The following is a 16544-nucleotide window of genomic DNA, read 5'->3' as shown; positions in this document are numbered from 1 at the left end:
GGTTGTTAGATTGGGGCAGTAAAGGACACCATGTTGATTCCAACAGTCCAGTATTTTCCCTCCCTCCAACCCCAGCATCAGTCAGTACCCTGTTGAGTCAGTCAGTCAGCCCCTAGACGAGCAGTCACACATGCCCTGGCAGAGACACTGGCAGAACCCATAGACCAGACACACAGTCAGACTGGACGGTACCAGGCTCACACAGACTATGCCCAGCGTCACCCTCTGGATCACCAGCAGGTAGATGCCCAGGGGCAGGGACCCGAAGTAGAACAACCCCAAGAGCCACACCAGGATCCGGGGGACGTGCGAACACAACTTGGACAGGGCTTCCTGAACCTCCTGCCCATTGGAGCCCACGGAGATAGAGTCCAGGCTGTGCTCTGTGTAGTGGTCTGAGCTGCCAAGGCCCCCGGGCCCCGTGTCCCTCTGAACCTCCATGATAGTGATCACCAGGCAGTTGGAGGAGTGAAGCGAGGGGGAGGTGGAGGACAGGCTCTTGGGGGTGAGGGTCACCTCTTGGTCAGAGCTCCAGGACTTATCCCTGACAGCCAGGCAGGATATGACGTTGGAGTCGTCGGGGAGGCCCGACACCTCGTATTCGCTGACCTCTGTTTCGTGTCGGCAGAAGGGGCAGGAAATGCAGCCCAAGACGTCCCCCGTGTCCAGGATCTTGTTGAGGCAGCGGGCACACACCCGGTGGAGGCAGTCCAGGATCTTGGGCCTGCGGTTGTGGACATTGTAACGCTGGTAACAGATCTTACACTCCAGCTCGTCTGTGATTGGTGGGGTCGGGCTCAGGGTGGGGGTGGTGACAGGGTTGACGGTGGAGGGGGGCATCTCATCCGGGTCAGGCTGAGGAACACTCATCATGGACGCATGCTCTGAGGAAGAGAGGGAGAGAGAGATAGAGGGAGAGAGGGAGGGAGAGAGGGGGATGGAGAGAGAGAGAGAGAGAGAGGGAGGGAGGGAGTGAGAGAGAGAGAGAGAGAGGGAGGGAGGGAGTGAGAGGGATGGAGAGAGATAGATGGAGGGATGGAGAGAGGGAGGGAGAGAGAGAAGGAAGGTAATTTCTTTACACCTTATGATACATTTTTCAAGTTCATTAAAGAGGTCAAAGGTACTCGAGACATTTAGAATATTTTCACAATTTCAAAAACGAAAAATGAGAATTAGTTTCTCAATATCATGTCAAGTACATGTGATGGTGAATGAGAACCAAAAGATTTACACCAAGTGTGATGTTTCTGATGTGGTCTGATGAAACCACATCAGACTGTTGTTGACCCTACCTATATCAGGACTAGAACAACACACCAGACTGTTGTTGACCCTACCTATATCAGCTCTAGAACAACACACCAGACTGTTGTTGACCTCTATCAGGACTAGAACAACACACCAGACTGTTGTTGACCCTACCTCTATCAGGACTAGAACAACACATCAGACTGTTGTTGACCCTACCTCTATCAGGACTAGAACAACACACCAGACTGTTGTTGACCCTACCTATATCAGCTCTAGAACAACACACCAGACTGTTGTTGACCTCTATCAGGACTAGAACAACACACCAGACTGTTGTTGACCTCTATCAGGACTAGAACAACACACCAGACTGTTGTTGACCCTACCTCTATCAGGACTAGAACAACACACCAGACTGTTGTTGACCTCTATCAGGACTAGAACAACACATCAGACTGTTGTTGACCTCTATCAGGACTAGAACAACACATCAGACTGTTGTTGACCCTACCTCTATCAGGACTAGAACAACACATCAGACTGTTGTTGACCTCTATCAGGACTAGAACAACACACCAGACTGTTGTTGACCCTACCTCTATCAGGACTAGAACAACACACCAGACTGTTGTTGACCTCTATCAGGACTAGAACAACACATCCGACTGTTGTTGACCTCTATCACCTCTAGAACAACACACCAGACTGTTGTTGACCCTACCTCTATCAGGACTAGAACAACACACCAGACTGTTGTTGACCTCTATCAGGACTAGAACAACACACCAGACTGTTGTTGACCTCTATCAGGACTAGAACAACACACCAGACTGTTGTTGACCCTACCTCTATCAGGACTAGAACAACACACCAGACTGTTGTTGACCTCTATCAGGACTAGAACAACACATCAGACTGTTGTTGACCTCTATCAGGACTAGAACAACACACCAGACTGTTGTTGACCTCTATCAGCTCTAGAACAACACACCAGACTGTTGTTGACCTCTATCAGGACTAGAACAACACATCAGACTGTTTTTGACCCTACCTATATCAGGACTAGAACAACACACCAGACTGTTGTTGACCTCTATCAGGACTAGAGGTCTACTAAAGGTCCCTGTCTCCTCAGGTCCCTGTCTCTGTTCTGCAGCCTCTATCTCTACTAAAGGTGCCTGTCTCCTCAGGTCTCTGTCTCTGTTCTGCAGCCTCAATCTCTACTAAAGGTCCCTGTCTCCTCATGCCTCTGTTCTGCAGCCTCTATCTCTACTAAAGGTCCCTGTCTCCTCATGTCTCTGTTCTGCAGCCTCTATCTCTACTAAAGGTCCCTGTCTCCTCATGTCTCTGTTCTGCAGCCTCTATCTCTACTAAAGGTCCCTGTCTCCTCATGTCTCTGTTCTGCAGCCTCTATCTCTACTAAAAGTCCCTGTCTCTGTTCTGCAGCCTCTATCTCTACTAAAGGTCCCTGTCTCCTCATGTCTCTGTTCTGCAGCCTCTATCTCTACTAAAGGTCCCTGTCTCTGTTCTGCAGCCTCTATCTCTACTAAAGGTCCATGTCTCTGTTCTGCAGTCTCAATCTCTACTAAAGGTCCCTGTCTCCTCATGCCTCTGTTCTGCAGCCTCTATCTCTACTAAAGGTCCCTGTCTCCTCAGGTCCCTGTCTCTGTTCTGCATCCTCTATCTCTACTAAAGGTCCCTGTCTCCTCAGGTCCCTGTCTCTGTTCTGCAGCCTCTATCTCTACTAAAGGTCCCTGTCTCCTCATGTCTCTGTTCTGCAGCCTCAATCTCTACTAAAGGTCCCTGTCTCCTCATGCCTCTGTTCTGCAGCCTCTATCTATACTAAAGGTCCCTGTCTCCTCATGTCTCTGTTCTGCAGCCTCAATCTCTACTAAAGGTCCCTGTCTCCTCATGTCTCTGTTCTGCAGCCTCTATCTCTACTAGATGAATCATTTCAGTCTGGGCATGTCGTTATGAGGACGTGTGAGCTGAGCTACCTGTGTCTGTCTGTCCGTCTGAGAGGTGAACTATAGGACATATTAATCTGTGTTCATATAAAATGTAGATTACAAGTTCCTATCAATAAAGAGCTATTAATTTAGTATCCGCCTAAATCCTCCGTGTTCTACATTTATTTGACCAAGCTGTTCATTGTGTTCTTCATAATGTGGTCAATCAGAAGGCAGTGATATGTCTGTTTCTACTCAGAGAGATAACATAATGACTTCTCCACGTAGAGGTTATTCACTGTGTCTGTTTCTACTCCGAGAGATAACGTAGTGACTTCTCCACGTAGAGGTTATTCACTGTGTCTGTTTCTACTCAGAGAGATAACGTAGTGACTTCTCCACGTAGAGGTTATTCACTGTGTCTGTTTCTACTCAGAGAGATAACGTAGTGACTTCTCCACGTAGAGGTTATTCACTGTGTCTGTTTCTACTCAGAGAGATAACATAATGACTTCACGTAGAGGTTATTCACTGTGTCTGTTTCTACTCAGAGAGATAACGTAGTGACTTCTCCACGTAGAGGTTATTCACTGTGTCTGTTTCTACTCAGAGAGATAACGTAGTGACTTCTCCACGTAGAGGTTATTCACTGTGTCTGTTTCTACTCAGAGAGATAACGTAATGACTTCTCCACGTAGAGGTTATTCACTGTGTCTGTTTCTACTCAGAGAGATAACGTAATGACTTCTCCACGTAGAGGTTATTCACTGTGTCTGTTTCTACTCAGAGAGATAACGTAGTGACTTCTCCACGTAGAGGTTATTCACTGTGTCTGTTTCTACTCAGAGAGATAATGTAATGACTTTAGCCTGGCTGACTGTTCAGAGACAGGTTAGCGTGGTTACTGCTCAGAGACAGGTTAGCATGGCTGACTGCTCAGAGACGGGTTAGCCTGGCTGACTGACTGCTCAGTGTGGCTGACTGCTCAGAGACGGGTTAGCCTGGCTGACTGCTCAGAGACGGGTTAGCCTGGCTGACTGACTGCTCAGTGTGGCTGACTACTCAGAGACGGGTTAGTGTGGCTGACTGTTCAGAGACGGGTTAGCCTGGCTGACTGACTGCTCAGTGTGGCTGACTACTCAGAGACGGGTTAGCCTGGCTGACTGTTCAGAGATGGGTTAGTGTGGCTGACTGTTCAGAGACGGGTTAGCCTGGCTGACTGTTCAGAGACGGGTTAGCCTGGCTGACTGTTCAGAGACGGGTTAGCCTGGCTGACTGTTCAGAGACGGGTTAGCCTGGCTGACTGTTCAGAGACGGGTTAGCCTGGCTGACTGTTCAGAGACGGGTTAGCCTGGCTGACTGTTCAGAGACGGGTTAGCCTGGCTGACTGCTCAGAGACGGGTTAGCCTGGCTGACTGCTCAGAGACGGGTTAGTGTGGCTGACTGCTCAGAGACGGGTTAGCCTGGCTGACTGTTCAGAGACGGGTTAGCCTGGCTGACTGCTCAGAGACGGGTTAGCCTGGCTGACTGCTCAGAGACGGGTTAGCCTGGCTGACTGCTCAGAGACGGGTTAGCCTGGCTGACTGCTCAGTGTGGCTGACTGCTCAGAGACGGGTTAGCCTGGCTGACTGCTCAGAGACGGGTTAGCCTGGCTGACTGCTCAGTGTGGCTGACTGTTCAGAGACGGGTTAGTGTGGCTGACTGCTCAGAGACGGGTTAGTGTGGCTGACTGCTCAGAGACGGGTTAGCCTGGCTGACTGCTCAGAGACGGGTTAGCCTGGCTGACTGCTCAGTGTGGCTGACTGTTCAGAGACGTGTTACCCTATGGTGAAGCCCATTGGTGGAGAGTGGACTGTAGCCTTGGACAGGTGTTTTATTTATGGGTAGATTGCTATTTCTGTCGTGAGTTTATTTTTGGACTTGACGCTAGTCTGTGCATTATTAAATCCAGTCAAATACAACCGTGACTTCTATACACACCATGATATATTCAGAGGATGGAGAGAGAGAGATGGGGGGAGAGAGAGATGGGGCTTAGATGGAGAGAGAGATGGGGGGAGAGAGAGATGGGGCTTAGATGGAGAAAGAGATGGGGTGGTTAGAGGGAGAGAGATGGAGGGAGAGAAGAGGGGTTAGAGGGAGAGAGATGGAGGAGAAAGGGATGAGAGAGATTGTGTATGAGGAAGAGAGAGCGCATACCAGGCAGTAGAACTTTGGCGGTAATACTGTTATTATTGAAAATTATTTATAGGAGTTGAAAAAAGAATCCGGTCTGATCGTAAAGAATAATGTCTGCTAGGACCTATTTTATCATATGAGCAGTACATTTAGACAACACCGAAGGGTGAGGGGCCTCCAATGTGTTTTAATAGACCGCGTCTTTTTACTGCCCCGCCCCTCTGCTTCCTGGCTGAAAGGTTCATTGTTGATTTGCACAGCAGCAGCTCTGCTCTCTCCTCAGCTGTCTCTCTGAGGACTGACTGACTCCCTAGAGGGAGGGAGCGGTGGCTGTCTCTCTGAGGACTGACTGACACCCTAGAGGGAGGAAGAGGAACGACTGACACCCTAGAGGGAGGAAGAGGAACGACTGACACCCTAGAGGGAGGGAGCGGTGGCTGTCTCTCTGAGGAAGCGGACCGATTGACACCCTAGAGGGAGGGAGCGGTAGCTGTCTCTCTGAGGACCGACTGACACCCTAGAGGGAGGGAGCGGTGGCTGTCTCTCTGAGGAAGCGGACCGATTGACACCCTAGAGGGAGGGAGCGGTAGCTGTCTCTCTGAGGACCGACTGACACCCTAGAGGGAGGGAGCGGTGGCTGTCTCTCTGAGGACCGACTGACACCCTAGAGGGAGGGAGCGGTGGCTGTTTCTCTGAGGACCGACTGACACCCTAGAGGGAGGGAGCGGTGGCTGTCTCTCTGTGGACCGACTGACACCCTAGAGGGAGGGAGTGGTGGCTGTCTCTCTGAGGACCGACTGACACCCTAGAGGGAGGGAGCGGTGGCTGTTTCTCTGAGGACCGACTGACACCCTAGAGGGAGGGAGCGGTGGCTGTCTCTCTGTGGACCGACTGACACCCTAGAGGGAGGGAGTGGTGGCTGTCTCTCTGAGGACCGACTGACACCCTAGAGGGAGGGAGCGGTGGCTGTCTCTCTGTGTGGACCGACTGACACCCTAGAGGTGGCTGTCTCTCTGAGGAAGAGGACCGACTGACACCCTAGAGGTGGCTGTCTCTCTGTGCAAGAGGACCGACCGACACCCTAGAGGTGGCTGTCTCTCTGTGGAAGAGGACTGACTGACACCCTAGAGGTGGCTGTCTCTCTGTGGAAGAGGACCGACTGACACCCTAGAGGGAGGAAGCGGTGGCTGTCTCTCTGTGGAAGAGGACCGACTGACACCCTAGAGGTGGCTGTTTCTCTGTGGAAGAGGACCGACTGACACCCTAGAGGTGGCTGTCTCTCTGTGGAAGAGGACCGACCGACACCCTAGAGGTGGCTGTCTCTCTGTGTGGACCGACTGACACCCTAGAGGTGGCTGTCTTTCTGTGGAAGAGGACCGACCGACACCCTAGAGGTGGCTGTCTCTCTGTGGAAGAGGACTGACTGACACCCTAGAGGTGGCTGTCTCTCTGTGGAAGAGGACCGACCGACACCCTAGAGGTGGCTGTCTCTCTGTGGAAGAGGACTGACTGACACCCTAGAGGTGGCTGTCTCTCTGTGGAAGAGGACCGACCGACACCCTAGAGGTGGCTGTCTCTCTGTGGAATAGGACCGACCGACACCCTAGAGGTGGCTGTCTCTCTGTGGAAGAGGACTGACTGACACCCTAGAGGGAGGAAGCGGTGCTGTCTCTCTGTGCTAATGAGCTGTTGTCACTTGGAGAGAGAGAGAGAAGGAGGGAGAGCGATGGAGAGAAACCTTTGCTTTCAATCCCCCTAAGTAGCAGTAGGGGAAACACCCTGTGCATGGTTTACTGTTCAGACATTTCCCTGGCTATGTAGTCAAGTAACCATAGTAACACACCAATAGGTTTTGCCAACATGTAACTTCCCCCAAAATGTCTGTTTTCCCTAAATGCTGGTGGGAGCATTCCTTGTTTCCTGCTTATTCCCTTCTGATTCCGGGAATCTTCCAACCGGGATTTCTGTAAAAAAAAACGTAGTATTTTGCAACCCTACACCCATATTACTTTGAAGTAACACCCCTAGGAAACACGGCACGGTTTGATATTCACACCCTCTGCTTTGGGAAATACTGTTGAAGGAATTCATGAAGTCATCTAGCTCCCATCACTCGTAACTACCTCGATAACACAACACCCTAGAGCCACATCAACGCCGTGTCAGACAATGGAACCTAGTGTAGTGTGCTGCTGGGGACAATGGAACCTAGTGTAGTGTGCTGCTGGGGACAATGGAACCTAGTGTAGTGTGCTGCTGGGGACAATGGAACCTAGTGTAGTGTGCTGCTGGGGACAATGGAACCTAGTGCAGTGTGCTGCTGGGGACAATGGAACCTAGTGTAGTGTGCTGCTGGGGACAATGGAACCTAGTGTAGTGTGTTGCTGGGGACAATGGAACCTAGTGTAGTGTGCTGCTGAGGACAATGGAACCTAGTGTAGTGTGCTGCTGGAGACAATGGAACCTAGTGTAGCAGACATTAAAAGATGCCCGAGAGTTGTCCCCACATCCATTTCTCAGGGTTAACAGAAGTTAGGTTGAAAATACTGGATACCTAAAAACCTGAAACATCTGCTTTCCTCCGACCCCGCGGAGAGTGGGTCTGATATAGACTCATAGTTCTGCTGTGTTGAAGAGGGGATCTAATATAGACTCATAGTTCTGCTGTGTTGTAGAGACTGGATCTGATATAGACTCATAGTTCTGCTGTGTTGAAGAGACTGGATCTGATAGAGACTCATAGTTCTGCTGTGTTGTAGAGGGGATTTAATATAGACTCATAGTTCTGCTGTGTTGTAGAGGGGATCTAATATAGACTCATAGTTCTGCTGTGTTGTAGAGACTGGATCTGATCTGACTCATAGTTCTGCTGTGTTGTAGAGAGTGGATCTAATATAGACTCATAGTTCTGCTGTGTTGTAGAGAGTGGATCTGATATAGACTGATAGTTTAAGACTCAATAAGACTACCTTTCCAAACACCTGAAGGTACCACGTTCATCTGTACAAACAATAGTACGCAAGTATAAACACCATGGGACCACGCAGCCGTCATACCGCTCAGGAAGGAGACACGTCTCCCAGAAATGAACGTACTTTGGTGCGAAAAGTGCAAATCAATACCAGAAGAACAGCAAAGGACCTTGTGAAGATGCTGGAGGAAACGGGTACAAAAGTATCTATATCCACAGTAAAACGAGTCCTATATCGACATAACCTGAAAGGCGCTCAGCAAGGAAGAAGCCACTGCTCCAAAACCAACATAAAAAAGACAGACTATGGTTTGATGGTGTAGAAAAAGATTGTACTTTTTAGAGAAATGTCCTCTGGTCTGATAATAGAACTGTTTGGCCATAATGTATGTTTGGAGGAATAAGGGGGAGGCTTGCAAGCCAAAGAACAGCCAAAGAACACCATCCCAACCGTGAAGCACGAGTGTAGACTGACTATATTACATGGGTTTATTGTGATGGTGTAGGTAGACTATATTACATGGGTTTATTGTGATGGTGTAGACTATATTACATGGATTTATTGTGATGGTGTAGGTAGACTATATTACATGGATTTATTGTGATGGTGTAGACTATATTACATGCATTTATTGTGATGGTGTAGACTATATTACATGGATTTATTGTGAAGGTGTTGGTAGACTATATTACATGGATTTATTGTGATTGTCTGTGTCGTGTTGCTGGTTCATTACCAGGTCTGTGTTGCTGGTTCGTTAACAGGTCTGTGTTGTGTTGCTGGTTCATTACCAGGTCTGTGTTGTGTTGCTGGTTCATTACCAGGTCTGTGTTGCTGGTTCATTAACAGGTCTGTGTTGTGTTGCTGGTTCATTACCAGGTCTGTGTTGTGTTGCTGGTTCATTACCAGGTCTGTGTTGTGTTGCTGGTTCATTACCAGGTCTGTGTTGCTGGTTCATTACCAGGTCTGTGTTGTGTTGCTGGTTCATTACCAGGTCTGTGTTGTGTTGCTGGTTCATTACCAGGTCTGTGTTGTGTTGCTTGTTCATTACCAGGTCTGTGTTGTGTTGCTGGTTCATTACCAGGTCTGTGTTGCTGGTTCATTACCAGGTCTGTGTTGCTGGTTCATTACCAGGTCTGTGTTGTGTTGCTGGTTCATTACCAGGTCTGCGTTGTGTTGCTGGTTCATTACCAGGTCTGTGTTGCTGGTTCATTACCAGGTCTGCGTTGCTGGTTCATTACCAGACAGCAGTATGTAGAGGTAGATTGTTAATATCCTGAGGCAAACTGATGACTTCAGACTGGGTTTTTCTTTAAGACCACATAATCACGTCACTGCTGCTACTGCTGCTGTTCCCACGCTGTCTGACGCTCAGCCCTGTTTCACTCAGCCCTGCTTCACTCAGCCCTGTTTCACTCAGCCCTGCTTCACTCAGCCCTGGTTCACTCAGCCCTGTTTCACTCAGCCCTGCTTCACTCAGCCCTGCTTCACTCAGCCCTGTTTTACTCAGCCCTGTTTTACTCAGCCCTGTTTTACTCAGCCCTGTTTTACTCAGCCCTGCTTCACTCAGCCCTGTTTTACTCAGCCCTGTTTCACTCAGCCCTGCTTCACTCAGCCCTGCTTCACTCAGCCCTGTTTTACTCAGCCCTGTTTTACTCAGCCCTGTTTTACTCAGCCCTGTTTTACTCAGCCCTGTTTCACTCAGCCCTGTTTCACTCAGCCCTGTTTCACTCAGCCCTGTTTTACTCAGCCCTGTTTTACTCAGCCCTGTTTCACTCAGCCCTGTTTCACAGCCCTGCCTCAGCAACAGATAGCCCAGCTCTCCTTCTCTCTCTCCTCTCTCCTTTTCTCTCTCCTTCTCTCTCCTCTCTCTTTATTTTCTCCCTCCTTCTCTCTCTCTCCTCTCTCCTTCTTTTCTCTCTCCTTCTCTCTCTCTCCTCTCTCCTTTTCTCTCTCCTTCTCTCTCTCCTCTCTCCTTTTCTCTCTCCTTCTCTCTCCTCTCTCTTTATTTTCTCTCTCCTTCTCTCTCTCTCCTCTCCCCTTATTTTCTCTCTCCTTCTCTCTCTCCTCTCTCCTTCTTTTCTCTCTCCTTCTCTCTCATTCTGTCTCTACCAGCTCTCCTTCTCTGTCTACCAGCAACATATTGCACAAGCAAGATAGGCACACATCGAGACTTATATTAACCCCCGCTGTACCAAACGAAACGCTAGGCAAGAAGGATGGGGAAATAATGTCAAGACACCTTTTTTCTGTGATAATTACATTTATGAATGCCTGGCTGGGCTGGGGGACAGTGGATGAAGTTTATGAATGGCTGGCTGGGCTGGGGGACAGTGGATGAAGTTTATAAATGCCTAGCTGGGATATGGGACAGTGGATGAAGTTTATGAATGCCTGGTTGGGCTGTGGGGCAGTAGATTAAGTTTATTTGTGCCTGGGGTGGGCTGCTGGACAGTGGATGAAGTTTATAAATGCCTGGTTGGGCTGGGGGGAAGTGGATGAAGTTTATGAATGCCTGGCTGGGCTGGGGGACAGTGGATGAAGTTTATAAATGCCTAGCTGGGATATGGGACAGTGGATGAAGTTTATGAATGCCTGGCTAGGCTGTGGGACAGTGGATGAAGTTAATGAATGCCTGGCTGGGCTGTGGGACAGTGGATGAAGTTAATGAATGCCTGGGTGGGCTGTGGGACAGTGGATTAAGTTTATGAATGCCTGGCTAGGCTGTGGGACAGTGGATGAAGTTAAGGAATGCCTGGCTGGGCTGTGGGACAGTGGATGAAGTTTATAAATGCCTAGCTGGGATATGGGACAGTGGATGAAGTTTATGAATGCCTGGCTAGGCTGTGGGACAGTGGATGAAGTTAATGAATGCCTGGCTGGGCTGTGGGACAGTGGATGAAGTTAATGAATGCCTGGGTGGGCTGTGGGACAGTGGATGAAGTTAATGAATGCCTGGCTAGGCTGTGGGACAGTGGATGAAGTTTATAAATGCCTAGCTGGGATATGGGACAGTGGATGAAGTTTATGAATGCCTGGCTAGGCTGTGGGACAGTGGATGAAGTTAATGAATGCCTGGCTGGGCTGTGGGACAGTGGATGAAGTTAATGAATGCCTGGGTGGGCTGCTGGACAGTGGATGAAGTTAATGATTGCCTGGGTGGGCTGCTGGACAGTGGATAACTGCACCTCTGAGTGCTCTCACACACAGACACACTAACACACATACTGAGACAAACACACTAACACACACATTAGAAGGTAAACAAGTACCCCTCTCTCTCCCTTCCCCAAATCCTTACCTTACCCTGCAGTAGGTCCAGTGTCTGGGTACTCCAGTGGTCCAGTGTCTGGGTACTCCAGTGGTCCAGTGTCTGGGTACTCCAGTGGTCCAGTGTCTGGGTACTCCAGTGGTCCAGTGTCTGGGTACTCCAGTGGTCCAGTGTCTGGGTACTCCAGTGGTCCAGTGTCTGAGTACTCCAGTGGTCCAGTGTCTGAGTACTCCAGTGGTCCAGTGTCTGGGTGGTCTAGTGTCTGGGTACTCCAGTGGTCCAGTGGCTCAGTGGTCCAGTGTCTGGGTACTCCAGTGGTCCAGTGTCTGGGTACTCCAGTGGTCCAGTGTCTGAGTACTTAATAGCCTTAGTTATCCTATGCTCCTCAAGGTGCTGGTAGTAGTGGTGGTGCTAAATGTCCGTTCTGTGGTGGAGCCATCCCCCTGACAGGGTCTCCTCTCTCTCACAGGGAGCCGGCATTCTAACTGTCTCCTCTCTCTCTCTCTCTCTCTCTCCAGGAGCAGGCAGTGGTCTAACCGTCTCCTCTCCTCCTCCTCCTCCTCTCCCTCTCTCCAGGAACAGGCAGCTGTCTGACTGCCTCCTCTTCTCCCCCTCCAGGTGTACAAGAAGCAGGCAGCCTGCAGCCTGGGGGTTCTGGGCCAGAGGCTGGTGGAGCAGGAGGAGGACTTTGCAGGGAGGGCAAACTCCTACCAGACAGAAATACAGCACCTCCAGAGGCTTCTACGAGACAAACAGCACGACCTGGACGGAGTGCTGCAGCAGAAAAGGTACCAGCCAGGGAAACAGGCAGACAGTCAGAGAACTAGGCAGCCAGCCAGGCAGCTACTCAGCCAGGGAAACAGGCAGACAGTCAGAGAACCAGGCAGCCAGCCAGGCAGCTACTCAGCCAGGGAAACAGGCAGCCAGTCAGAGAAACAGACAGGCAGAGAGACGGTAGCCGAGTCACACACAGGCAGGAGTAGTGAGCAGGCAGGCAGCCGAGTCACTAGCAACGCAAACCAATGACAGGCCCCCGGAGGGAGAGCAAGGTGGGGAGGAGGGGGAGTCAGCAAGCGCTTCTGCCTGGGAAAGACGGAACAGTCACTCTTCCTCTATGTGTCACTCTCTCTCTCTGTTGTTCTCTTAATGCTGTTCTCTCTCTCGCTGTTGCTCTCTCTCTTTCTGATGTTCTCAATTGTCTTTCTTTAGTGCTCTCTCTCTCTCTCTCTCTCTCTCTCTCTCTTTAATGCTCTCCTCTCTTTCTCTCCCCTTTCTCTCTCTCTCTCTCTCTCTCTCTCTCTCTCTCCGCTTTCCCTCCCCTTTCTCTCTCTCTCTCTCCCTCTCTCTCTCCGCTTTCCTTCCCCTTTCTCTCTCTCTCTCTCTCTCTCCGCTTTCCCTCCCCTTTCTCTCTCTCTCTCTCTCTCTCTCCGTGTTCCCTGCCCTTTCTCTCTCTCCTCTTTCCATCCCCTTTCTCTCCCTCTCTCTCTGTATCTCTCTCTCTCCTTAGTTCATACTATTTTAATATTGAACCATCTAAATTCAGTTATTTTAACAGTAGCATGACAGAATTGATCCAAAATTCCTCAAGCCTCCTACGGTACAGAGCAGAGCAGGAGGACGATGACTTGGCAACAAAGAAAGTTTGAGTGATTTGATTTGGGCGATTCTGACATCATTCAATCATATTGTGAATGTCAATTTGTCTTGATCAATTACTCCCTGAGATGTAGTTGCCCTGTCTGTCTGTGATTGTTTGTCCGTCTATCAAGTCGGTCGAGCTGTCTGCCTGTCCATCAGTCTGGCTGTCTGGCTGTCTGCCCATTTGTCTGTCTGTCTTTCTATCTATAGGGAGAGACCTTTAGTCTAGAATGCTCTCTGCTGACATCTGTAGTAGTTTATATTTAAATAATTGTTTATTTCGGATCTACTTTTCTAGTAGTGGATGTATTCTGTATCGTGACTACCGTTAATGTGGATGTATTCTGTATCGTGACTACCATTAATGTGGATGTATTCTGTATCATGACTACCGTTAATGTGGATGTAGTCTGTGTCGTGACGTGACTACCGTTAATGTGGATGTATTCTGTATCGTGACTACCATTAATGTGGATGTATTCTGTATCGTGACTACCATTAATGTGGATGTAGTCTGTGTCGTGACTACCATTAATGTGGATGTAGTCTGTGTCGTGTCGTGACTACCATTAATGTGGATGTAGTCTGTGTCGTGTCGTGACTACCATTAATGTGGATGTAGTCTGTGTAGTGACTACCATTAATGTGGATGTAGTCTGTGTCGTGTCGTGACTACCATTAATGTGGATGTAGTCTGTGACGTGACTACCATTAATGTGGATGTAGTCTGTGTCGTGACTACCATTAATGTGGATGTAGTCTGTGTCGTGACTACCATTAATTTGGATGTAGTCTGTGTCTTGACGTGACTACCATTAATGTGGATGTAGTCTGTGTCGTGACTACCATTATTGTGGATGTAGTCTGTGTCGTGTCTACCGTTAATGTGGATGTAGTCTGTGTTGCGACTACCATTAATGTGCATGTAGTCTGTGTCGTGTCGTGACTGCCATTAATGTGGATGTAGTCTGTGTCGTGACTACCATTAATGTGGATGTAGTCTGTGTCGTGACTACCATTAATGCGATGACGGCTATTCATCCAATTATTACGCGATTAAATGAATCATATAACAAATAATTAAGTATTAATTTGGGGCCCCATGGAAAAAGTTTATTTTAACAAGTTACAGTTTCCCGAATTAACTCAAAAATATCAGAATATATTGATATACTGTCATCCATCATTCATTTGCTCCTATTTCAGTCTCATTCTGATACGTCGTGATATCCTATATATCTGCACAAACCCTAGTCTCCATGATGAATCAGCGATAAATAATTCAGCCAATTTTTGTATTTACTAAATAACTAAAAAATCACACACACATGATAGATTATACACTGATTACTAACACGGTGCAATGAAAAGTCCCTAGTGGACTTACCTGATACGAGATCTTGTTACACAATGAAAGTCCCTAGTGGACTAACCCGATATGACGTCTTGTTACACAATGAAAAGTCCCTAGTGGACTAACCCGATATGAGGTCTTGTTACACAATGAAAAGTCCCTAGTGGACTAACCCGATATGACGGCTTGTTACACAATGAAAGGTCCCCAGTGGACTAACCTGATAGGACGGCTTGTTACACAATGAAAAGTCCCTAGTGGACTAACCTGATATGACGGCTTGTTACACAATGAAAGGTCCCTAGTGGATTAACCCGATATGACGGCTTGTTACACAATGAATTGTCCCTAGTGGACTAACCCGATATGAGGTCTTGTTACACAATGAAAGGTCCCTAGTGGACTAAACCGATTTGACGGCTTGTTACACAATGAAAGGTCCCTAGTGGACTAACCCGATATGAGGTCTTGTTACACAATGAAAGGTCCCTAGTGGACTAACCTGATATGACGGCTTGTTACACAATTAAAAGTCCCTAGTGGACTAACCCGATATGAGGTCTTGTTACACAATGAAAGGTCCCTAGTGGACTAACCCGATTTGACGGCTTGTTACACAATGAAAGGTCCCTAGTGGACTAACCTGATATGACGGCTTGTTACACAATGAATTGTCCCTAGTGGACTAACCCGATATGAGGTCTTGTTACACAATGAAAGGTCCCTAGTGGACTAAACCGATTTGACGGCTTGTTACACAATGAAAGGTCCCTAGTGGACTAACCCGATATGAGGTCTTGTTACACAATGAAAGGTCCCTAGTGGACTAACCTGATATGACGGCTTGTTACACAATTAAAAGTCCCTAGTGGACTAACCCGATATGAGGTCTTGTTACACAATGAAAGGCCCCTAGTGGACTAACCCGATTTGACGGCTTGTTACACAATGAAAGGTCCCTAGTGGACTAACCCGATATGACGGCTTGTTACATAATGAAAAGTCCCTAGTGGACTAACCCGATATGACGGCTTGTTACACAATGAAAAGTCCCTAGTAGACTAACCCGATATGACGGCTTGTTACACAATGAAAAGTCCCTAGTGGACTAACCCGATATGACGGCTTGTTACACAATGAAAAGTCCCTAGTGGACTAACCCGATATGACGGCTTGTTACATAATGAAAAGTCCCTAGTGGACTAACCCGATATGAGGTCTTGTTACACAATGAAAAGTCCCTAGTGGACTAACCAGATATGACGGCTTGTTACACAATGAAAGGTCCCTAGTGGACTAACCCGATATGACGGCTTGTTACACAATGAAAAGTCCCTAGTGGACTAACCCGATATGACGGCTTGTTACACAATGAAAAGTCCCTAGTGGACTAACACGATATGACGGCTTGTTACACAATGAAAGGTCCCTAGTGGACTAACCCGATATGACGGCTTGTTACACAATGAAAGGTCCCTAGTGGACTAACCCGATATGACGGCTTGTTACACAATGAAAGGTCCCTAGTGGACTAACCCGATATGACGGCTTGTTACACAATGAAAAGTCCCTAGTGGACTAACCCGATATGACGGCTTGTTACACAATGAAAAGTCCCTAGTGGACTAACCCGATATGACGGCTTGTTACATAATGAAAACGGGTGGGAAAAGAAAGAGCGACAAAGAAATTCATACTTACAGTTGAATAATATGCTCATCGTAAATATGGATAGTTATCACCCTAACAACCGCTCATTTGGATTTAGAAATGCAATGTACATATTTACGCTTGTATGTCTTTGTCGTCTCTCTCTGTTGAAATCGCCCGATCCGTCTGTGACGAATAGTTAGACATAAAGTCTCTGGTTGGCCACCATGTCCTTTGTTCTGGAAGTGTCTGTTTAGAATGGTTAAAAATGTCAGACCACA

At 48.3% G+C, this 16544-nt stretch overlaps 2 protein-coding genes across 2 annotated transcripts in view; one reads left to right on the top strand and one right to left on the bottom strand.

Annotated features, from left to right (window-relative positions):
- LOC139412462 (centrosomal protein 89) overlaps nt 1–16544 on the top strand; it is a 155208-nt gene that overhangs the window by 128764 nt on the left and 9900 nt on the right. The window contains exon 20 of the mRNA XM_071159249.1: nt 12240–12409. Coding sequence (XP_071015350.1) covers nt 12240–12409 — 170 coding nt within the window. The remainder of the gene's footprint in view (nt 1–12239; nt 12410–16544) is intronic.
- On the bottom strand, nt 106–11683 carry LOC139412269 (E3 ubiquitin-protein ligase RNF182-like). Its single transcript, XM_071159109.1, has 2 exons — nt 11652–11683; nt 106–884 (listed from the first exon to the last, which is right to left on the bottom strand). Exon 2 carries the CDS (start codon nt 871–873, stop codon nt 106–108), a length of 768 nt encoding a protein of 255 aa, XP_071015210.1. The 5' UTR covers nt 874–884; nt 11652–11683.

This window comes from Oncorhynchus clarkii, chromosome 6 (assembly GCF_045791955.1).
Source record: "Oncorhynchus clarkii lewisi isolate Uvic-CL-2024 chromosome 6, UVic_Ocla_1.0, whole genome shotgun sequence".
Lineage (NCBI taxonomy): Eukaryota > Metazoa > Chordata > Actinopteri > Salmoniformes > Salmonidae > Oncorhynchus > Oncorhynchus clarkii.
This window is presented reverse-complemented; position numbering and strand designations above follow the sequence as displayed.

Bases quoted from the DNA above. Each gene is read 5' to 3' on its own strand.
- LOC139412269 (XM_071159109.1), bottom strand. From the start codon at position 873: ATGATGAGTGTTCCTCAGCCTGACCCGGATGAGATGCCCCCCTCCACC.